The sequence below is a fragment of the Pinus tabuliformis genome, chromosome 3_2 (genome assembly GCF_031772625.1).
Source record: "Pinus tabuliformis cultivar Carrire ecotype Pingquan chromosome 3_2, CPIR1, whole genome shotgun sequence".
In the NCBI taxonomy this organism is placed as follows: Eukaryota; Viridiplantae; Streptophyta; class Pinopsida; order Pinales; family Pinaceae; genus Pinus; species Pinus tabuliformis.
In genome coordinates, this window is record NC_142302.1 from 242,854,773 (window position 1) to 242,878,912 (window position 24,140).

General features: G+C 41.0%; 1 protein-coding gene across 2 annotated transcripts in view; it reads left to right on the top strand.

The window, feature by feature from the left end:
- LOC149180593 (sterol 3-beta-glucosyltransferase UGT80A2-like) overlaps positions 1-24,140 on the top strand; it is a 394,856-nt gene that overhangs the window by 43,443 nt on the left and 327,273 nt on the right. Inside the window, exons 2-4 of one of the 2 annotated variants that reach the window (XM_089416191.1) lie at positions 9,143-9,338; positions 9,819-10,445; positions 23,282-23,454. In XM_089416191.1, coding sequence (XP_089272317.1) covers positions 9,329-9,338; positions 9,819-10,445; positions 23,282-23,454 — 810 coding nt within the window. In that variant the 5' untranslated portion in view covers positions 9,143-9,328. Of the gene's footprint in view, positions 1-9,142; positions 9,339-9,815; positions 10,446-23,281; positions 23,455-24,140 lie in introns of both variants that reach the window. The other variant, XM_089416190.1, reaches the window with a different exon arrangement.

Sequence of the window (24,140 nt, forward strand, 5' to 3'; positions counted from 1 at the left end):
TGACCGCCGCATCCGTGTGGACTGCTCCTCCGGAAGCTGTGCATGTCCTGTTAAGTTGTGTGTCTCTGATAGAGTTGGAATTCTTCTCTTTCGACTGGAGACTCACTTCCGTCCTCTCTCTCTGCGGTGAAAGAGCCTTGACACAAGTAACACTAGCACTCACCAGGCATGCAAACCTCGCTGTTCTCAGGGAAAGCAGGCCACTCTCACATGTTGACAAGCAAGAGCTAAGGCATATCTTTAAGATAATGGCAACTGGGCCATCGTACCAGATGGGACTCCTACACCAAACGGTGTGAGGTCTAGTTGGGACTTCATACCGGGGAGATCGCCTGATGTTGGCGGGTCCAACATCGTCAACATTCTGGCGCTAGAAGGACGGCCAAATAACAAGCTAAGTCCTCACATCCTATTTTGAATCTTTGCATATTTGTCATGGATATCATTAGACTCATCTCTCCATGATGTTTCTCTTATGCCGAACCTCTCGACATCACGAGGGAGTTTTTTGATCTCTTGTGGGAATTCACGTATGATGGTGAAGGTGAATTGGCTTGGCCTGAGTACTTACAAGACTCCTATGCATTTATTGATAAGGTAGATGACTTCTCTGATGAAGAGGCCAGTTTTTTGCTTTCACGCACACTTCGCGAATCCCCATAACGATGGTGCAGCAGCTTGCCACCTGGCAGCGTGCACTCACTTGACCAGTTCTGTGATCTCATTGAATCTACTTTCCATCATTTTGATCCGGAACCTCTTGACAAAAAACTGTTAAAACAACGAAAGACTCCGCAAGAATCGCCTATGGATTTTTGGCAGCACTTCCGTGTATTGCAGTTTCAAGCTCCGAAAAGTCAGATGAAATTTCAGTATCTCATGGACAAGTTTGAATATTGCCTTACGAAATCACGCTATCCCAAGATGAAATTGAAGTTCAAACCTCGCTCAACATACTTCGGTGATGGAGCTGCGCAATCACAGACAGACACAGTCACTGTCACAAGTGACTGTCCGCCGTCCCCTCATCAAACAACTTCACCATCGCAGAGTGATGTGGGAGAACATGCACACATGTCTGTTCAACTATCATATCCTCCCAACATCACTTCTCTCAATTTTCGCGCAGATTTGGTTGTGAAGCCCATGGGTTGTCACATGCCTTTGTTACCACAACCTTCATTCGTATTTCGCTGATCCTCTAGATTGCACTATCTTGTGTTCTTCCATTCCGGACTCTACACTTGTTGTGAATGAGGATCAAGCCATCGACGGAGTTGGTGTTGCACAACCAACCTGCGTTGTCATTCATGATAAGTATGACTGGGAACCTGAACATCAACTCGCGGCGAAGGATGATCTCCTTCTGTCCGCGCCTCCTCCACTTTTCCCTGACATCTTTGGTGATTCCGCCATCTCTGATTTTCCATGTGTAAATCCACCAACGGATGCACCCATTATTGATCATTCGCAGAACACACTGGATGTCAGCCTATCATTCAACAACGGAGAGGACAAATCATTCGTTGAACATCCACTTGATTTTTCATCTGCTTTTTCCGGAAACGCAGAGGGTGAACATTCTTGCTTCTCATCTGCCCCTCTGTGTGATTCATCAAATCATGAGGATGCCGACAAACATCCTGAATTTTCTGATCTTGGTTTTTGTGATCTCTGTACTTCTTCATCTGATCACGATGTTGATTCACTCGTTGTTAATCTGTCTAAGACACTGGTCTCTGATGATCTATCTATTGACGAAGTGGGAACCCCGTAGGCTGTCGAGGCACTTCAGCCTGAGTTGATGGTTATGTTAGGCCCTCACTGTCCTGAGGTTAGTTCCACTTCTAATCAGAAAATTTGCGAAACACCTGAGGCTCCTCATCACTCATCTGTATACACTGAAGATCAATCCAACACTCAGATTTCACTTCCTCCACTCAAACCACACGATCCCATTGCTCATGCATTGGAGGAATCTTACACAGCAAGCACACGTGTGCAACGCAAGTTGTCTTTGTTTCTCTCGTTTGCTTGCATGTCACAATCAAGAGTATGCGTATGCTTAACATTTGCACACAACGTCGCACATCACCATGGTAAGTCCACGGATTGCATGTCATGCGCTTACACTCATTTTTTCTCTGTGGACGTGTTTAAACTCAGAATGTGTTGGTCTTCATTGTTATATCTTTTATGTTTGTTGGTTCGCTTGATTGTGTTTCTCACGAACCATGCCTTCACCAACATGGGTCGACCAATGCGCCGGTGGCTGCATTAGAAGTACCACTTCATGTAAGTAGGCCCATGCACTGTTTAACATAGGAGTAGGAGTAGTGTTTGCTTCCTTGCTTTGCATTTTGGTTTGCATGTTTGCTTGCTTGCTTGCTTACTTGCTTTGGTTTGCTTGCTTGTTTGCTTTGCTTACTTGTTTTGCCTTCGCTTTACTTCTGCTTTTTGCTTTCTTCGCTTGCTTGTACCCGTAGATCAGCCTCTTGTGAAACCGTGTTTGGCTCTCGAGACAAGCTGGGCGAATCTAAAAGGGCTTGTACAGTTATCAACATCTGTTTATTTGTTGTCCTCTCCCTTTATGACGAACTTGTTATCTTCAGTCGATGATGCCTTGATGGAAAATATGTTTTGTTTAGAGTAAATCTTGGTGAAAACACAATGCTTGTGCTCTAACTAGTACCACTTACTCTAGTCGGTTGTTTTGGGTTAACCCTTGTCAGCTCAGTCAAGTAGAGTAAGGTGAGGGGGAAAACCTTAACAAGTATGTCAGAAGTATACATAACATACTTCTTTGAAAGAACAACCTTTTCTGCTCTCAATAAGTCGGGATCCCTCTTCTGCCTTTGAAATAAATAGTGCTTATGTATAGTTTTTTGAAAAATGAAAAATGAAAAAAAAAATGAAAATATGAAAATTCCAAAAAAATGAATAAGGAAAAAGATGATAAAGGCTTCCTGCACAGAGAGGTGATGCAAGTAACTCCATTCGGGGTACTGACTAGGCTCGCTGGCAGCGGAGCGATGCTTGTGTTCCTACGTGACTCCACCGGGGTACTGTCCAGGCTCGCTGGCAGCGGAGCGATGCTTGTGTTCCTACGTGACTCCATCGGGGTACTGTCTAGGCTTGCTGGCAGCGGAGCAACACCAGAGATGAAACTTAAACTCTGAGTGTCATATTACTTGTGCACCAATATACCCCTCATCCCCAATCGAAACAACTGGGTTGACTTGGCTTGGAATGTGTGCTAACCGATCAAGAGAATGGTAGGGACTACATCTTTCAACCAAGCTCGTGTGGGAACTACGATGATCAAAGAACTGAACAATACTTTCGGAAGGGTTAGACTCGCCTTTCACGAAACAAGGTCCATACAGAGAGCTGGAGTTCTACTAGTGTGTCGCCAAGTGTTGTAATGGCTACAACCACCCTCTAAAATTTTGGCTCGCATGCAAATTTTGGAACCTACTTTGGATCATGCGATCGATTATCCTTGGTCGTTTGTTGGTAACCTAATGATTTCAAGCTCCTCTCTTTGATCCTAAAGAGTTGTCCGCGTTCTCATCTTTATGCAGCATATGTCATTTTTTGGGCATAGGGGTTGTTGTTCGTCATGCGAAGGGGATGTTGTCTTGCTTTAAGGGAAATTGTGTGTATGAGTGGTTGTCATCACATAGACATGTTTCACACTCACCTCACGCATTCACGTCACGAAGGTTGTTGCATCAAGCAAAGTATGTCTTATGTATTTTGGATGGTCTACGTTGTGTCACTAAGTGTCTGTGTGCGATCATAGTCAAGTCCTATCAATGTTTGCATATGTTTCACTGATCTCACGCTTAGCCATTTTTCTAAGAAACCTAGCCTCATCCAGTTTCCCGGAACTATCCACTTGTTTCTGCAACCATCAAACTTCCTCCCTTGCCTGTTGAAACCCTGTAGTGCGAAGAGACACCAACCTCCCTTGCCTGCTGAAACCTCGCATTGCGCAGAGATACCAACCTCCCTTGCCTGCTGAAACCCCGCAGTGCGTAGAGACACCAACCTCTCTTGCCTGCTGAAACCCCGCAACCCACAGAGGCCCCAACCAACACTGCTCTCTAGAAATGCGTAGAGCAGTCCAGTTGCGCTGCACTCAGAAATTGCGCAGAGGTATCCTCTCGGGACCCCTGTCCCATAACAGTGCTTTAAGCCTCAAAACTGCACAGTGTTGTCCCAATGGTCTTGTCGGTCTTGCATGCAGAAATTGCGCAGACGAGCCTCCCAGGGCCTCATTCCAGCAACAGTCATGTCCGCAGAAATCGCGCAGATCTACCTCTCAGTGACTACAAGAAAAGGTGACATGCTGGAATCTCTTCCAAGGAGTTGAGGAGAAGAACCAAGGAGCTGAGTAATGAAAAGATCAGGACCGCATGCAAGCTCTGTCGGATGCATGATCATCTTGAGGGTAAGTATGGTAAGTACGAAACATCTTTCGAAGTACACCCATTAGTTGAGTTTGCAGGACTGCTTGTCATTATCATATGATCTTGTCCTCAGTAACATGCATGTGCGCAAACATGAAAAGTCACTTTATGCATTGCTTCTACATGTCGTGCTTCTTTTTCATTTGTTCGACCAATTGTCGTCTTCCGCATGTTGATTGCTATGTCATGTTTGTGGCATCGTTCTGGTGATGTTCAAGGTCTTCGCTTCGTGTGTGCATGTTGTGTTCGCTATGTAAACATCTGTTGCACTGACACACGAAGTTGTATGCATTGTTAGGCAAGCGTCATCGTGGTCGTCCAACGATCTATCACAAGTGTTGCGCTTGTTGCTCGCATCGTCGGTTGGTCATGTTGAGCATGCGTGCTTTGATGGTTTGAGGCGTCCGTCGTCAAGTTATGTGAGTGTGTCTTTGCAAGGTTGCGTATGCACAAATTCACTCGCTCACACACTTAGTCATTTTGCTGAAGTTTTGATGACCAGATCACCCTCTAACAGTCGAACCTTCACCTTGCCATCGACTCGACCGACTGTAATTCAGAACAACGCAGAAGCATCGAACATTCCGTTTCAATCTGCTCTGACTGCAAGCTAATCATACAACCCTCCTTCTGGTCAACCGGAGAGTTTGGCCGGGCAGTCACCCCGGGACTCACTCACCTCAAAAATTGCGTAGAAGTTGTAGACCTTGCCTGCACCGTTGACTGAGAAAACTGTGCAGACAGGACAGACAAACACCAAATGTCCGCCCCTTTCCCCTCCAGGATTGCGCAATTTTTCCAGCCAGTCACTAGTAAGCCGACCGACTGCTCACCCAGAAATCTGCGCAGATTTCTGGCAAGCCCCTCGCAACCCAACATCTCGCTCAGCCTAGAAACTGCGCAGAAGTGGTCAGCAGGTCAGCTTCCCAGCAATTGCGCAGTTTTTGTCTCCAGCAAATCCCACAGACCGTTGCCAGCTCTCTTCAGGAATTGCGCAGTATTTTGCTGCCAAGCCATCCTGAAGCCCACAACCTGCTCCCTCTAGGAATTGCACACTTTTTGCTGCCAAGACCCTCTGCAGCACAAACTGCTTCATCCCAGAAATTGCGCAGATCTTCCCTCCAGCCGAGCCAGATCCCGCGGACAGTCACTGCCGATCCGGAAAGTCCATCTTAGTCTCCCAGTGACCTCTGCGCAATTTTCACCAGTAGTGCTCGGAAGCCGCATCCTAGCTCGAAACTTGCCTCGCGTAGTTTCGTAACCTCATCCTCTCTCCCGGTCACCTGCATCCGAAAACGATCATGCATCAGGTAGACTAGGAGGTTTATGGATTTGATGCCATCTCGTCATGAGTGGTTGCAGACATAGGTACATGAATAGACATGATCAGATGATAGATGGGATGAACAAGGAGAGTACATGCGAAAGGATGTCTTTGCGAACGGATAAACAAACGATCCATGCAAGGAGATGTGTTCGCAAACGAACGACCATGCAAAGATGTGTTCGCGGATGGACAGACGAACGAACATGTGAAGATGTGTTCGCAGATAGACAGGCAGACAAACATGCAGTTTTCGTGAATGGACGAACATGTCAAGCATGCCAAAGCACAAGCAAGGAGCAACACACACATGCAACATCAAGCGAACCCAATGACCATTGAGGACTCCACACACTTGGTTATGCAGAGGTGAAGCTGTGATACACCAAGAGGACATCCATCTCTCAGCAACACTGCAGCTCGACATGCACACCACTAACAACATAAACATATGAGCGTTGTCATGTCTAGTCGTGTCATGAGTCATGTCAGGCCATATCACTACTGTGGGCCATACTGTGTAAATCAATGTATTGTAACTTGGAAGTCCAAGAGACCCACTTGTAATCTGAAGAGTCATGAAAGTCAAATAGTCACAAGGGAAGTCGAACAGTCACAAGGACGAGTTTTACCCTTGGCTATAAATAGCCGTCATTTGTACATACAAAAGACTTTTCACCTTGGCTCCTCCCACATAGCCTTGAGAGTCTATAATCTTTTCTTTGAGGAGCGAGTAGTGGCTCCAACGCCCCGCCTATGGGGTTAGTGATGTAATGGTGTACCGATGTGTCTTGGAACTTTTGCTTAATTCATAAACCTGCTAACAGGCCAACACGTTTTCACACGTGTTGTAACTGTTTGTAAGATTTATCTTGAACACTTGTAATACATGTTGCTTTAACTTGTGTTAAACAATTGAACTCATTCAGCTGTTCTAATACATATATTTATGAAAATGTGTTGTATAAGTTGTTAATGCTGTCCTGTGTTGGTTACCTCCCTGGACATCGGACAAAACCTTTCATGTAAACCTATTATAATGACCGTTGCGCTTGTGTGCATTGTTCCGCTGGTTGTTGTACGTGCTACCTTGCCTTGTGTGTTGTGATTGCCTCATCCGTGTGGACTGCTCCTTCGGAAGCTGTGCATGTGCTGTTGAGTTGTGTGTCTCTGACAAAGTTGGGATTCTTCTCTTTCGACTGGAGACTCACTTCCGTCCTCTCTCTCTGCGATGAAAGAGCCTTGACACAAATAACACTAGCACTCACCAGGCACGCGAATCTCGCTGTTCTCAGGCAAAGCAGCCCACTCTCATGAGCTAACAAGCAAGCGCTAAAACATATCTTTAAGATAATGGCAACTGGGCCATTGTACCGGATGGGACTCCTACACCAAACAGTGTGAGATCTAGTTGGGACTTCATACCGGGGAGATCCCCTGATGTTGGCGGGGCCAACACCGTCAACAAAACCATGCATTTTCAAAGGCGACACTAAGTATTAAATTTTCAGCTGTCAATATAATTCTATAAAATGGGTGTAGACTTTAGTTGATCATCTCATCCTTTGCTTGAGTTTGTCTGCTAGAATTACTGTTAATAAGTATTGTCCTTCTGGTTGAGTTAAATTAAATCTCAGTCATAATGTGCCTGATCATGCTTTTAACAATACTGCAAGACATGAATTAGTGAATTTAATTCTACACTGGGGTAATGCTGAATATTAATTTTTCAGCTGTCAATGAAATTCTTGTCAATGGGTATGGTTGATCATCTCATCCCTAACTTGAGTTAGTCTGCTAGAATTTCTGTTAGGTGATATTGCCCCGCTGGTTGAGTTGAATTAAATCTCAGTAATAATGTGCCTGATCATGCTTTTACCATTAGTGCAAAACATGATATAGTCACTTCCAACAGAAGATACAGAAAAGGAAGAGTCTCAAATAACTGCATGGATGGTGGTGTCAATACTAAGTGTATCTATGATTTTGGGAGTAGTGTACCATAGAAATTAATGCGGCACTTACTAAACCTTCATTTAAAATAACCTGCAGCTGAAATCCACTTTAGGACAGTGAAAACAAATTTGAGTTGTGGTTTTTTTATTTAGGTAGTTGGAGATCTGTAAACTTAGATTTCTGGGAGAAATATATGAGTTCCATGATGATGGGATAGAGTGAAACATAAGTCATTTTCTCTCTTTGGTACAGAGACAGGCATAATTTTGAATGCAATCATGATTTATTTTCTTTTGCAATCATGAGTCAGCATTGAATTTGACTTACTGAAATTGAGCACAAGACCTAATGCTGCCAGTGAAAAATTGTCATTATGCTGTAAAAAGAATGTGCTAAGCATAAATGATAAGGATGTTTTTTCAGGGATTAACAAGCTAACAGCTTTCAAGATTGCATTCAATGGTTTTTCTTTAATGAATATATAAAGCCCTTTTGTTGATGGAGGGGCTATTTTTAACTGCATTTGCATTACCACAACTTTCCATGTCTTGATTGGTTGCGATTTTGGGTCTCCACAATTAAAATGCTCATGACTCTACATTTTATCATATCTGGCTTGACAAGATGCATTTGACGTTTTGTGGTAGTAATCTGTTAATTTTTTTTATAACTCCCCTTGTCTCCCAGAATGTTCTAGGACCAGTAGTGTTTTATTTGAGATATGATTTTGATAACTTTTGGTGGAAGGACTTCTATTGAATGTCATTCTAATGGAATAGGATGGCTAAGAATGGCTGAGATAGGATGACATCACCTTGTAACGCAGTCTTTTCTTTCCATCTTTGGTTTTATTTACTTCATTGTGAGAAAGATGCTTGGTTATTAGTAATTACTATCAATATTATTAAACTTGCATTCCACATATAATGTGCATTTTGACAAAGGCATTTCTGAATGGCAGCTAGGGTGATCCCCCCCAGTTCAACATTTATGAAGATTTTTCAACTAGACTACCATCCTTATTATTTTCACTTGACAATCATTCCTGGTGTTGTCACTTGAAATGTCCTTATGGAACAAGTTTTGTGGAGAGAGAATCAAATTACACGTAGTGTTAGCATGCAGTATATCTAAGCTGGAAACTTAAGTATAAGCTTAGGCCTGACAATTAGTACTAAACTTCATCTTTGCAAGTTCCAGTATGACTTCCTACTACCTGGCAGTTTGATACTTGAGGCATTATGGTACACTAGTTGATAATGACTTTTAATGATTAAGAAGATGTGGTAGGGGAAACTGCAATTGTTATTTTGGCATTCAACTCATTTGGCATCATTTTTGATAACTTTGAGACTAGCACACTGATCCATTGATGCTCGTACTGCAGGTGTTAGACAGCGAAGATGTTCTCATGATCAGGGGATGCTGCCTTGCATGGTATAATCAGTGGTGATGTCTAAGATTTTCTGATGAACAGACCACACTGTTTCCTTTGAGTGGTATAACACATCCACAAGTGATCCTCCAGATCATGTGTGTGTGCTGGATTCTGACTTGTTGATATTAAAAACAAATGCAGAATGGTACTGCACAGTGAACATAGCCTTCCCACTTCCGTTTGATGCAAGAGAATCTTGCTCTCTGTCTTTCATTTTTGGAGTAGCAACTTGGCATTTTGATTTCTAAATGCTTTCATTTCAGTGTGTGAATGTTGCAATGTACATTTCATCTTCTGCTGTTGTTTCCCCATTTCCTTTGTATTTGAAGGCAAAGGAAGGCAAATTGAATAACCATTTAGGTTGGTTACATGAATTATCTAAAAACAAAATTATTGGGCAAATAAAAGGGATAGTAAATTAAACAAAAAGAATAAGAAGATAGAATTTATATCAGGTGAGCTTCAGGCAGTTTTAATTGTACTGAAAAGTGGTAGAATACTAGATAGTAGAAACAAATCTGTGAGTGTCTTTTTGTATTTCTACATCTGTTCTTGTGACATTGAAAACAGAAAAACAGCGAAAACATGTTAGTGATGACACTTGGGCAATGCCTATCTCCAGCAGGAGACATGGATGATGCTATACAGATGGAGGTCAATACGAGAAAGGTGGAGCATGTATCTGATCAAACATTTTCTGGGCTGGCTGGCCTTAATCAATTTAGCAGTTCCAGTGGAAGCGATAGACTAAATTGTAATGAAGATGAATTGCCTGGTGGCCATCTTGAATGCAATGACATTAGCAGTGATCAGAGGACTTCTGAAGTCAAACAATCAAACAATCCCAGTGGTGAACCACATTTAGCCTGCAATCTCGAGGAGGGTATCAATTGTGAAAGTGAAGCACAAACTGTTGCGTCAGAATTACCCACATCTATTTTTGACAAGAAAGGTGATCTGGAAAGTACAAATGAATCAGCTGTTCACTGCTTGCAGATATCTGATACTGATCTAGATGAAAGGCATCATGCTAGTTATGAGCATGATGGCATGGTTTCAAGTGAAGAACAGGTTGTTACTGAAGTTGACACTTTAGAAAAAAAACTTTGTGTATCAATACCATCCTGTTTTGAGGAGAAACAGTTTTCCTCAGGAGATGAAGCCTCTGAGAATCAGAAAGTTGTTTCAGAAGAAGGAGCCTCGGGGGGACAGAAGGAATATGATTCATTGGGACAAAATGAAGAGCCTTCAGGTTGGTTATTTTCTCCTTGTTTGAGAAAGCAAGATTTTTGAATTCAAGATATTTTATGTTGTGTCTGTACTAGGGATAAAAGTGTTGATTTCTGCATGTTTTCTCTATGATCTTCCTTTGGTCTCTTATTTGGAGTCTAATAATAAATTGTAAACTTCAAATGCATTGATTCGCCGCTGAGCTGTCTCAAGTCAACCAAAGGCATGTTTAGATCTTTTTTCCCCATAAATTCTGTAATTGTCTTTTGCCCTCAATCTGAAGTGGTGTGCACTCCTGATTTCTTTTTACAAAAGTATTACTTCTTAGTCCGTTTCCAAGCTGAAGTGCTAGATCAAATCTAATAGATCAACTGTAGTGCAGAAAAATTGTGTTTATGATTTGGAAGATGTATTGATGTCTGGAATGGATACAGATAGTCTGAGACGTAGCACAAATATTGTAGTTCTGTCATATTCTCATCACATCCTGGAGACAAGTACTCAGTTGATATGTTATATTGCCAACTGTTTCCTAGTGCTGGAGGTATTCTAGTTACATTGCCTGCTTAGACATCTTTCTGTGCAGTGAATGCATAGCAGTTCTGCTAGACCATGAACTGCCCTAAAAGCTTAAAAACTGAGAACTTTATATCAAGTAGCTATTACACTTGTATTATTTGTATTATGTAGTCTCATTTTTAACACTTTCTGATTTCAAGTTTTATAATATGTGTATTTAATACTTTTTGGCTACAATATTACCATGTTTGCTATAGGAAAAGATAATAAATATAAGATAATATAATTTTATTAATGTCCAACAAAAGACTTCAAATAGGTCAGTGGACTGCTAAGTACAACAGTATCAATACTCAGTGTGAGTACAAGTGCCCATGTAAGGGGCTATAATGCTTTGATTTTTCGTTCTGCAAATTTCATGGAACACCTGTTGCATTGCTCAAGCCTTGTTGGGAGTGGATGTTTGGTGTTTCATTGTGAGGTAACTTGACCTGGCATGTTGTTTTACTTGGTCATCTAGTTTAAAATGATTGTTTTAATGATATATCCCTTCATTGCCTTATTGCAATCCTCGTGACTATTTGACTAGATTTTCATCATTGTTTTGTAGCCATTTTATATTTACTTGATGCAATCCTCAGACCCATTAGCCCCTAGATCTTCTCCATCAGGGCATTCCATACATTGTATCTTTTATGTTCCTGCATTGTATCTTTTATATTCATGCATTGTATTTTTTTATAGGAGATCGTTTGGTTCTCCCGCACTTTATGGACATCATTGTACTCAACAGTCCCTTTGACCTACTTTGTGGTTATTAGTTGGACATAAATATAATTATCTTATCAACATTTTATAGATTTGAACTGAGCCTGCATATTGATGTCTTGAAATGTAGGATATGATTTGTTCTCTATGTTGGAAGCCAACATCCTCCTGTACATGATATTTTAGTATATGTTTTTAATCTTTGCCTCACTTTTGGTACTCTGTCAACTGTACCTTGTAAATTTTGCAATCTGTGGGACAAATTATAGTTCCACTTTTCTGTACCCCTTGTGTTAACTATCTGTACGCAATCTTTTGTGTTTCTTATGGATAGTAGGATATGTGCTCATGTATATACTTCTTAAATTTTCTCATATACATTGTGTATGTGCTTTTCCATTAGCTGTTATGCATGTTTTTATATCTTTAGCGCATACACCTTCCATGTCCAATCTTTCAATTTGTGGAACAAATTATTTTGTATCCTATGTTAACCATCTGACGAACTAGGGCCTTCTCTTGTACATCCAGTGCTTTATCTCCCCTCACAGCCCATGTTTTTCTCACCCTCTCCCTCTCTACCTCCCCCATCTGCCTCTCACTCCCCCTGCTCCCCACACCATGAACTTCTTTGACAAGGAGTATGCTGACTCCTACACCACTCACCTTCAGGAGTTGCACCCCATCGCCAGACTCCCTCATTTTTCTTCACTAGACACAGCTATTTCTAAATATGAGATTCTTCTAGGGTTCTAGCCTCTAGGGGAGGCAGTCCTCAATTCATACCCCCACTCCACCTGGCACCACGCACATACTCCTGCTCCGATATTGCGCCATGAATTACTGGTTTGATGAGTAATGCAAGCTTCCCCATAATTTATTCCGATTCCCCTTCATGCATGAACTCTTTACTCTTGCTTCAAAAAATATCACTGCTACCAATCCCGTTGTAAGAAGTGGGATTTCCTCTCACTGTAGAAACACGAGCTTTGTGCAGCCGTTTGCCACTCTTCAAAATCCTTTTGGTGCACACTTTATCTAAAAGCCGCACCCTCCCTTAGAGTTAGATCCTTAGGCCATGAATTCCATGCATCCTCCCTCTATGATATCCATGACCAAGCCCCCACCTGTATCACTTCCCCCCTTTGACAAGGAGTATGCTGACTCCTACACCACTCACCTTCAGGAGTTGCACCCCATCGCCAGACTCCCTCATTTTTCTTCACTAGACACAGCTATTTCTAAATATGAGATTCTTCTAGGGTTCTAGCCTCTAGGGGAGGCAGTCCTCAATTCATACCGGCACTCCACCTAGCACCACACACTTACTCCTCCGATCTTGCGCCATGAATTACTGGTTTGATGAGTAATGCAAGCTTCTCCATAATTTATTCCGATTCACCTTCATGCATGAACTCTTTACCCTTTCTTCAAAAAATATCACTGCTACCAATCCCGTTGTAAGAAGTGGGATTTCCTCTCACTGTAGAAACACGAGCTTTGTGCAGCCGTTTGCCACTCTTCAAGATCCTTTTGGTGCACACTTTATCTAAAAGCCACACACTCCCTTAGAGTTGGATCCTTAGGCCATGAATTCCATGCATCCTCCCTCTATGATATCCATGACCAAGCCCCCACCTGTATCACTTCCGCCCTTTTCTTGCCATCATTTCTTGGAGAGGGACACCTGGAGAACAATCAAGGTTATAGCACCAGCAGGATAGTTGATGGGGAAGACTTTTAACCTGAGTTTATATAACATGGCATCCAATCTCTTGTTACACAAATTGTTGATTTACTCAACCATGTGGTCTGTTTTGGCTTCCCCCATACATGGACCAAACACATCATCCACCCAGTTCTGAAATTAGAGGCCAACTATAATCCAAACAACTATAGCATTGAACTGTCATGATTGGACATATATATCTCAAAGTTACTAGTTACAAATTTTGCATCTATGACTTTCAAATGAGGTGGAGAATAAACAACTTCTGGCCGAGCGATAGATTGACTTTTGACTAGAGTACTAGATGACTAATCATATATTTGCTCTCAGGGCCATTGTCATGGAGGCTTGTCATTGCTCATTGAAAGTCTTTTTGTTAAAATTGGCAACTAGGGCCAAACTCCACGTGGATCATCTTATTTATGGCAGCTGATATTTTTCTTGGATCCCTCTCATCGTGAGGTGTAGGATTGATCTAAAGATCATCCGATTTCGATAAGTATTCATGGAGTTATGAATTTATTTGTGTTATAAGACAATTCGTCAAGGTCGGCCAGCAACCAAATAAACCCCATATGTGCTCAACGTTTTAGTACAAAAGGAGATGACTTGAGAGTCATTTCTTACACACACTTCTATCTTGATTTCTCTCCACTTGTCTTGGGTTTTAGTGGAAGAGAAATCTAGGAGTGGAAGCCCTAGACGTTGGAGGAAAGAAGACTAAGGGAGCTGCCCTAGCCCTAGACGTTGTCAAAGAAGAAGTCTATAGTCTATAACGTTGTAAAGAAAGCATGCCCTAGCCGCAGTTTTGGAGGAATCTTATCAAAGCTAAGAGAGGCCCTAATACTGTCCAAAACGCAGCCCTAAACGCAGTCTAAGGGCGGCCCTAAACGCTGTCAAAAGGGAGCCCTAAATGCTGTCCAAAAGGCAGCCCTAAACGCAGTCTAAGGGCAGCCCTAAGTGTTGTCAAAAGGGAGCCCTAAACGCTGTCCAAAAGGCAGCCCTAAATGCAGTCTAAGGGCAGCCCTAAACGCTGTCTAATGGCAGCCCTAAACGCAGTCTAAAGGGAGCCCTAACGCTAACCTACGGTGTCCTAGATTCAGGCCTAATACGGCTTAAATGGTGGGCTGTAGGTGACCCTCAAAAAAGGTGCAGCATGAGAGTTTGAGGACTCAAACATGCCTAGGACAACTGCATAATAAATGGGACAGCAAGATATGCTAAGACACATGGGACAGCAGCAAGGGATGGCAAGGCAAAGGGGACAGCAGCAAGGTATAGTATGACTGTTAGGGACAACAGCTACAACATATATCTAGGCAGCAGTGGCAAGGGACAGCTGCATAATAAATGGGACAGCTAGGCATGATGCTTGGTGTAGCAAACAGCGGGACAGCAAGCACTCATAGGAGCAGCGATGGATGGCTAGCATGGTACAACAAGGCTGCAAATGGGGCATCAGCCAAGTATGGTGCTGCAAATTCATTAGACAGCAGCAAGGTAAAGTGTGCTAGTAAATGGGACAGCAAAGGGATGCTAAAGCAAAGTGGGACAACAGCTGTGACATGACAGCAACAAGCATGGCAAGCGCGGACAACATGGATAGCAGTGGCAAGCATGGTGCTGCAAGCACATGAGACACATTGTATGACAACATGGTTCAACAGTGGCACATGGGAAGCAGTGCAGCATAAGGTGCAGCAGTCATGAGGTCTAGCATTGTGACGATGGGTGCAGCACGGTGAGATGCAGCATGATGACGAGATGCAACACAATGATAGGTGAAGGAGTCACCTTGGAGAATCAGTTGAAGTAGCATGTCTTCAACTGATCTCATGTATCATCTTCTTAGAGATGATCTATGCTTTTATCTAGATAAGTCAAAGTGTTGACTTCTGTTGTAAATGTACTATCTCTCTCTCTCTGCTGAACTATTGAAGAACATATAAGAAGAATTGATCAAGGGTTTCCCCACATTGGAGTTTGTCCCTGGCTAGTGCCACATCTTGTGTTCTGTTGTAAATGTATTCTCTCTCTCTCTCTGCTGAACTATTGAAGAACATATAAGAAGAATTGATCAAGGGTTTCCCCACATTGGAGTTTGTCCCTGGCTAGCGCCACATCTTGTGTCTCTTGTCTTGGCTTGTCTTCTGCGATTTATGTTTATGTTCTATCTGCAGTTTACTTTAATGCTGATGTGATTGCTAATCTGGAAAAGATATTGAGCTAACTGTGAAAATTGAAATAAATTGCTCTAAGCATAGAACATTTTTAAAATTAACACTTTTGCTACCTTGTAGACTTTTGAAAGCGTTTGACACGATTTTGAGTGAGGAATTTTTCTAGAGGTTTTGTGACATTGGCATTTAGAGGCCTTCCAAGTTCCTATCCAACTTATGGCCAAGGGATAGGTGCCAAGGGATAGGTTGACTTCTTAGTTCTTACTAGAGTACTAGATGACTGATCATATATTTACTGTCAGGGCCATTATCATTGAGGCTTGAAATTGCTCATTGGAAGTCTTTTGTCACTTGATAGTCTTTTGAAAGCACTTGACATGATATTGAGAGAGGACTTTTTCCTATGTTGCGAGGAAACGTGGGTGCGGGGACGGGGACGGCATTTTTGGAAACAGGGTGCGTGGGTTCGTCGGGTAATATAATAATATTAAATTTTAATAATTATATTTTATATGTGAGAGAGCTCAAGGCTACTACTAAAACTGAAAATTCAAAATACATACTAGGATAAATGCTAGACTCAGCTATTTTGGTGAAACTTGGGACAGATTTTGTCACACACAGCTGACTGAGATACACTAGCCAAGTTTCCTACAAACTCAGGAGTACGCTCAGAAATCCTAAAGTATTCTGAGTTCTCAAAGACTCAACATTTTAAACTTTATTTTATTGGGCTGCCTTGTGTGTTTGGTGGGACAGCAGTGAAATATATGCTGCCAGCAGCCATAATTTATACTTTAATGTAGCCACAAGCCTAAAAAAAACCGCAGAATTTATATGTTAATGACAAATGTAATGATTCAATTTTTCAAAAATTAAAATATATATATTATGAATTGTTTTTCGTGAACAAATTCTGAACCATCTAATTGGATTTTGTTGATCCATGGTGAAATTACATTGCAAGGGCAAACAACACCATTGTTAGAGGGTAGATAATGAACTGGCTTGAATGTTGTGTAGATGATTGAGTTGAAAATTTGAAATACATTCTCACTGAACGGTTTATATTGTAAAGAATAGTACAGAGCTATATTCAGTGTATGAATGCATTTATGTAATGCCATTCATTAATGCAAAAAATGATGAAGATTTTCTGCGTTTTATTAATCTAATTGCAACTATTTCAGGTTAAAAGAACTGAAACGTATACTTCTCATATTATAGTTTATAGTATAAAAAATTAAAAATTTAACAAGTCTGGGCTGAGTAGAGGTAAGTTTGTGGCATTGTCATCTCTGTTTAGGGCTTCGGTTGGGTACAGGCAACTATTTTAGGTTAAAAGAACTGAAACGTATACTTCTCATATTATAGTATATAGTATAAAAAATTAAAAATTTAACAAGTCTGGGCTGAGTAGAGGTAAGTTTGTGGCATTGTCATCTCTGTTTAGGGCTTCGGTTGGGTACAGGAGTCTGCATAGGGAGGCCGAGGTCTGTTCCTTAGTGAACAGTGCGCTGTTTTGTGTAAACAGTGGCATGAATCAAGCCCTACAGCTCAGAGTTTGACAACAACAAGGAGGAGGGACTATGCCGCAGCTGTAGGAGGCAAATTGAGTGTATAAAAGTGGACTAACAGTTGTGGCTCATGTTGTCCGAAACAGCAAGAAATTGTGACATTCATTCGGGCAATTCTGCTTAATGTAGTTGAGCCCCTGTGGGTGTTCACTGTTCAAATGTGTAATATAATGCACCTATATTTTTCACACCTGTTGCTGAAGCTACCCACTGCTGCCGGAAATGGTAAACGAGGACGGCTCAAGCCTCAACCAAATGGAAAAAACTTAAAAGTTAAATGAAATCAGTAATCACATATCAGATATTTGCTTGTGTGCGTTCATAAAGAAAAGTCTTAAATATTTAGGGTTTTTAAAGTTTTTTACCTTTGTTATAAGTTATTTTTTAAATTTCAATAAAAAAAATTATTTGAAAATTAAATTTTTAATATAGTTTTTTTTATGAAGAACCCGAAGAACCCAAAGAACCCAACCCGAGGAACCCTAAGAACCCAAGAACCCGTTAAAGGAAAAGAACCCAATTTTTTTTTTGAAGAACTCCGTTCTTCATGGAAGAACCCGGTTCTTCTGGGTTCGTCTGGGAAGAACCCGTACCCAAATCCGGTACTTGGGTGCGGGAACCCGGGACGGGTTCGAGAACCCCACCCCCGGGTGCGGGTACCAGTGCAACATAGACTTTTTCCAATTTTGTAATGTCCCAAGGGGATTTTTTCCCTTTGATTTTATTTTTAAGTAGGTTTTCCAATAAATCAACAGAATAACATATTTATTCATTCATACAACATTAGGGACCCTAGGAAATGCACTAATAATATAGAAGATTTTCAACAGCAGTATAATTCTTCAACAAAGTTAGGGCTGTCCGCCCAATGAACAGTAAGTCTATCCATTGTCCAACGAATAAATCCACCAGTTTAATTCTGTTTAGCAATGCCAATATTTAGTAAACTAGTACTCCAACCGTAATTCACTCTACACAATTTCTTTCTATTGTTATTATACTACTCACTGTCTAGCTGTGTTGCCTCCAAACTTGTTGCTGTCTTGTAGCAGACCCTCCCTTAACCACCTTTTTCCTGCTGTGAAGTAGCGCTTCAGCCTCTGAATGTGCTGGCTTATCGTTGTAAATTGGTTGGCCAAGATAGCTGTTGTGATGTCCTGTTTACCCAATTTGAGCCTGTACCGGTTACCCTACTTTACAGGACCTGTGTGGACCAGAATTATATGCTGGCGGCTTCAAGAAGGTGTTAATTTATAGACCACTGCCTTAAGCAGTCTCACAACTGGAATAGGGTGGTGCTGCTGCCCTAAACTCAACTGATCACAGAAACCCTGATTTGAATTGCAGGAGGGTCTGTGCTGCCCTATTGTAGGAAGCCACAGCCTTAACCTTATTTCATCTTGGATACCTTCACTGTTTTTAAAAGTAATCTTTGACTTCCATTGACTTGCACTGCTCTGTTGCTGCTTTTAGATAACCTCAGATGAATTCTTTAGGGAGGTCGCAAGCCCTTGGCTGGCCTCAGGCTGCGTGACCAGACCTTCGCTGACTGCACCAGAATATGTCCCGTCCTTTAATAGTCAGCCCGAACTCGTCGTCTCAGGTTCTTTGTTTTGTTCGGATGGGTCCAGAGTTCCCTGATCCCTAAGACATCCCTTACATGCAAGAACAGTTTAAATAGAGATTATGCCAAATCAGATCAACAGGAAAGACTTCTTCCTTGCTGGCGAGAAAAGACTCAAGCTGTTCCAAGAGGATACATTGCAACAACACAGAGGAAAGAAGTGACTAGCTAGGGTGGGATAACCTCCACCAAAACTAGACAAAGGGAAAATGGGTCTTAAAACCCTCAGAGCCTCAGCTCAATGGAAACAGAGATAATTCAATCCAATTCGATGATGAGGAAATAATCTTATCTGCCTTTTATTTATAGCTTCCTCGTGCGGTTTCTCTTCCTTAATGTAATGCGAGGAGTTGCAAGTGTAACTCCCAATTTGGGTTTTTTTTCCCTAGTTACCTCAAATTTACCCAGTGTTGCCCCAAAACATTAGATAATTGGTTTCCCCCTTTATCAAAGACTATAGCCTATGGGGTTGGATAGGCTATTTCGTCCACCCTTGGGCAATTAATCGATATCAGACAGTATATTTTTCTAGAGGCTTTGTGACATTGACATTCAGAGACCTTTCTGGCAATTGTCATGAGACTTTAAGAGTTAGTTCTTGGTCGTCTTTCTATGATGCATGAACTTTTTGACTTCATCCAAAGTACCATTGGTGTTAAGCAATGGGTGCCCTCTCTTACTGACCCACTGACTGTCTTTGGTATATACATTGATGAGTTGGAGTCCTTCCATTCTAGATGATAGCGGTTGTTTTCTCATGTGAAGATCTTTAGAGACAGATTGTTGCCTTAGGTAGCTTTTGTGGCCTTTGATAGTCGACGGTAGTAAAACGGAGGTGATGATCTTTAACACGTCAATGAATGCCTTTTTTAACTTAAATTTTTATTTCTGAGGGGTGGGGGGATGGAGATCATGATGAATTACACCTATTTGGATATTTAGTGTGGAGGGACTTGTTTTAGCATGCATAAGGCCCTCCAACCACAACTCACCAAGGGGTATGCCTCCCTTATCCCTCTTTGAGCATCGGTGTTTCTAGAACCATGTGTATGACATATTGTCCAAACTGCACCTCCTGTGTTCGATCATCAGACCTACAACATACACTCTCTTTGTGTTACATAGAAGTGTATAAGAGTACATATTTATAGTACTAGATGTTTACATAATTGAACAATGTGGATAAAGATTATCCCAAGTATAAAGGTTATCGTCTAGATAAATGTAAAGTTCACCTTCAACTCTTAGAATAGATTTGGTTTCCCAATATAACGTTCGTCACATTAGGATGCTAAAAATGCCCAAGGAGTAAAATCACAATGGCACATGTCTATGTCACGGCATCTTAACAACAGTCAGTATTTGTGATTTAGTAGTTCCATTCCTATGGTAGTTGTTATCGAAATTGGGTGATTGTATTTTCTAGCATATATGTGAGCAATGATTGCTGGGATCCTACAAACCACAATCATCTTTTGCATTGGGCCTGAGTGGTGTGCCATCATCTTTTGAAATGTTGTGTTTTTGTTATTTTTTGCCATGTCTACCTTTTGTTGCATTTATTCTTTGGAATGCTTTTCCATAACTCGACTTTGTATTGGTATTTTTTTTTTTCCCAGTATCTCTAATTATAATAGTTGAAAAAATAGGTGAAATTTTAGAAAAGTTGTGAAAAAATACGAGTTGATGGAAAAATTGAAAAATCACCAAATATCAATTGGTTGTTTGGGAGAAAATCGGAAAAATCACAATTTTTCCTAAAATCACCAGAAATCCCCAAGGTTGTGAAAAAAGGCCAATATAAGCCAGAAATTTGAGTCGCTTGCACTCCCCCATTGTATTCATACTAGTTGTACTATTCAGTCCTATTCACCTACTTTTGGTGTCACTCATCGGACATTAATAAAATTATCTTATCTTATCTTATGGGAAGCCATAACTGGCGATATTGAATTGTCAAGAAAGGGTGTTAAATTTTGTTAACAATGGTATGTTCTATGCTTAGCACAATTACTTCAATGTTCCTTTAGCAGCCCAATGACAATTTTCAATTTAGTTTTCCAATAGCAATCACATTGACAGTAACTGTAGATAGAACATGAATAACAAAATGCAGAAGACAAGCCAAGACAAGAGGACACCAGATTTGGCGGATGTTAGGGAAAAACCCCAATGTGGGGAAACCCTTTGATCAATTCTTCTTATTATTATATCAAATGTTCAGCAGAGAGAGAGAAAGAGTACAAAAAGTCAAGTCAAAGTCAAAGTCAAATCACTGTCAAATATAAGCTCAGTCAAATCTGCAATCTGTCCTTAGTCAACAGCAGTCAAACAGCAGCAGCGTCTGCCCTAACCAGTCAGTGGGCAAGAGTCAAAACAGTCCCTTTTCAGCTCGGTCAAAGGTCATCTAATTTGGCCTCCTTAGCTGGTCAAACAGCAGCCAAAAAGTCCACTTTTGAGCAGTTCAACCTGGTCAACACATAGAAGAGGCCCGCGGTCAAAGTCTGCAATTTGTCTGCGGTCAAAGTGCCCAGACCTCCTCGATTTTTGTGCCCTCCAGTGCGGCCTATAGAAACAGAAATAATCCCAAGAAAAATATAGTCAAACTCAGTAAAATTCTCCTTGGTCAATGCTGGTGAAACCCCTGCAACAGTCTGGAAATTTGGCCTTGCAATCTGCCCAGAAAATTCGTCCTTGCCAGACGTGTGAGAGAGAAGATCTGCCCAATAGCTGTACGAACCAATGAGAGAAGGAGAGAGAAGAAATGTATGAGTGATGATGATGCCAAATGAGGTGAGAGGTCACTTGTATTTATACAAGTCGTTGAGGGTGAATTGACATGTCTCTTGGGCTTCATGAGCCTACATGATGATGTGGCCGACCTAAAAAATTTACACGTGTGGGCATAAATTCAAGAACACATTTCTGCTTGTCCAAATTTGATGATCTTTAGATCAATTTTGGTCCTCTCGAAAAGAGGAATTTAATGCAGTAATCATCTCCATCAAATGAACTGTCCAAAGTGGAATTTGGCCCTAGTTGCCATAGTTGCCAATTTTAACAAAGGGAAATTAAAAGAGGGCTATGACGATTCCGGTAATGCCATGTGTGGTATTGATGTAGTCATCAATTGAAATGGAAGTTTGTCATGAAAGTACAGGTAGTGAAACCATTATCATGTTTAACTTCCAATCTATTGTTATATCTTGTCACAGATACTAATGTCATGGCATTTGCAACCACCAAATATATGTAGTGATAGGTATGCAGTGGCGTACATGGTAGTAACATGGCATAGAGTAAAGATAATATTAAAATTCATAAGAAGAAAGAAGAATTTCAGATCCCATTCAAAATTTTGTAAGACTTAACAGTTTTCATGATTTCAGTGTTTTAGGATTGGTGGGATTGCAACATTTCAAGAGTGGATTCCTAAGTTGTAGGAAACGCCTATTTTGGCCATGTCCTAGTACTCAAAATGCTGAAACACATAGGAAACGCCTTGGAAACGTTGTGTGGTACAGCCAATGATGTTTTCAAGGCATTTTGGCCCATTTCCAATTACATTTTGAGCTCTTTTTTTGAAGTTTCCGGACCCACCCAAGTGCCCATAAGGGGAACGGGACACACAGGAAAAGATCGCCCTGCCTGCACTAATGACCCTTTCAGACAAAATAGAGAGGGATTGATATTTGGTGTCTAATGTTTTGGTAATATATATATATATATATATATATATATATATATATAGTGTAGCACGACCCTTATATGACCCACGAGTACCTGCGGGTCTTGACGGGTTCTATAGCTAGACGGGTCATATTCGGAATGGTGGACATTAAGTGACCTGTTTTGGAGGAGGCATGTGAGTTGTTACATGAGGAGAGCAAGGGTCAGGGGTAGAGGAGGATGACCCACCACTGCTAATGGCGGAGGAGGAGACTAAGGATGAGGACGCTGATGTGCCAGCCTCAATGCCACTTTCTGCACAAAGTCAAACACTCACCAAATGGCCATCTGGTTCTGACTACAGGCCTTCTCCTATAAGAGGATGAACCATTACCTTTGCCTATAAACAGGGTAGAGGGAATACGTAGCTACTTTTTATGTTAATCATTGTAGATGACTCATGATGATAAGATACATTTATTATATGCTTGATGTAATTTTGTATTTATTACTCTTGGTGGATAGCTATCAGGATTTAGTATCAATTTTGTTGTATCATTTATGATTTGGCATTTAGTACATATATATTGGTGTTTTTTCCATATTTATGTGCCAATGTGCTTATTTGATATTGCTCTTGGTTTATATTTAAAAAGAAATTGAAAAAATGAATTTATTTTGTATTTTTAATATTTGCCAAGTTTAGCTGATTTTCCTGATGCCCAGATGTTTGGACCCTCGACAACTTTTTTCATCAATGCTAATTGTAACTGAGTTTAATTTCGGTGGCAGGATTGATTCGAGCAAATACAATGCCTAGTATGTCCTCAAATTACGAAGCGCCCGCATCTCCAGAGAATGATCATTCATTTAAAAGATCCATAACCGAGCGAAGAAAAGGGAACAAAGCCCCTGATGAGGACAATACACATGGCGCGCCGGAGAAAATATCTGACCGAAAGAAGGTATTTTGATATATATTTACCATAATGCTCATCTATACTCCAATATATGTGCGTTTCTATTGTTCGTCGATAGCTGTTTTCATAATTCATTATAGATTAGCCTGTTGGACAATTAGTTAATCAAACTCTGACCTAATCTCTAATGGCATTTAGGTTTTCTTTAAAAGCTCAACAACTTGCATGGTGCCCTTAACTGAAACTTGAGTAGCAAAGTAATTAGATCTTTGGTGACAACTGTAATCTTGGGAGCCCTTCAATTTATGCTGCTGAAGATTGTCTTTATCAAGTTGATTTTGAATTGATTCATTCATTAGTGCAGTCTTGTAGTTTGTATTTTTTGGGTTTCAGTTCAATATGCAATATGCTAATTAGAAATACAAACACTAATTTATGCTGCACTCTTTCCGTCCCCTTTTTCTTTCTTTCAGCATTATCTAAGAGTTGCTTTAGCACTCCCACTTTGTCACTGGATGTATCTTTTAGTCTCATTGACCTGCTTTTGTGGTCATTTGTTGGACATTAATAAAATTATCCTATTTTACCAAAAGAGAAACATATTGTTGCTTATTTTTATAGATATTGATGTCTCCAATGCTCATAAAATATTTGGAGGATAGCATCCAAGTATCTATAAACTTGTACCTACCACACATTAAACCTTTAGCCTCTTACATGCCACTGTAACT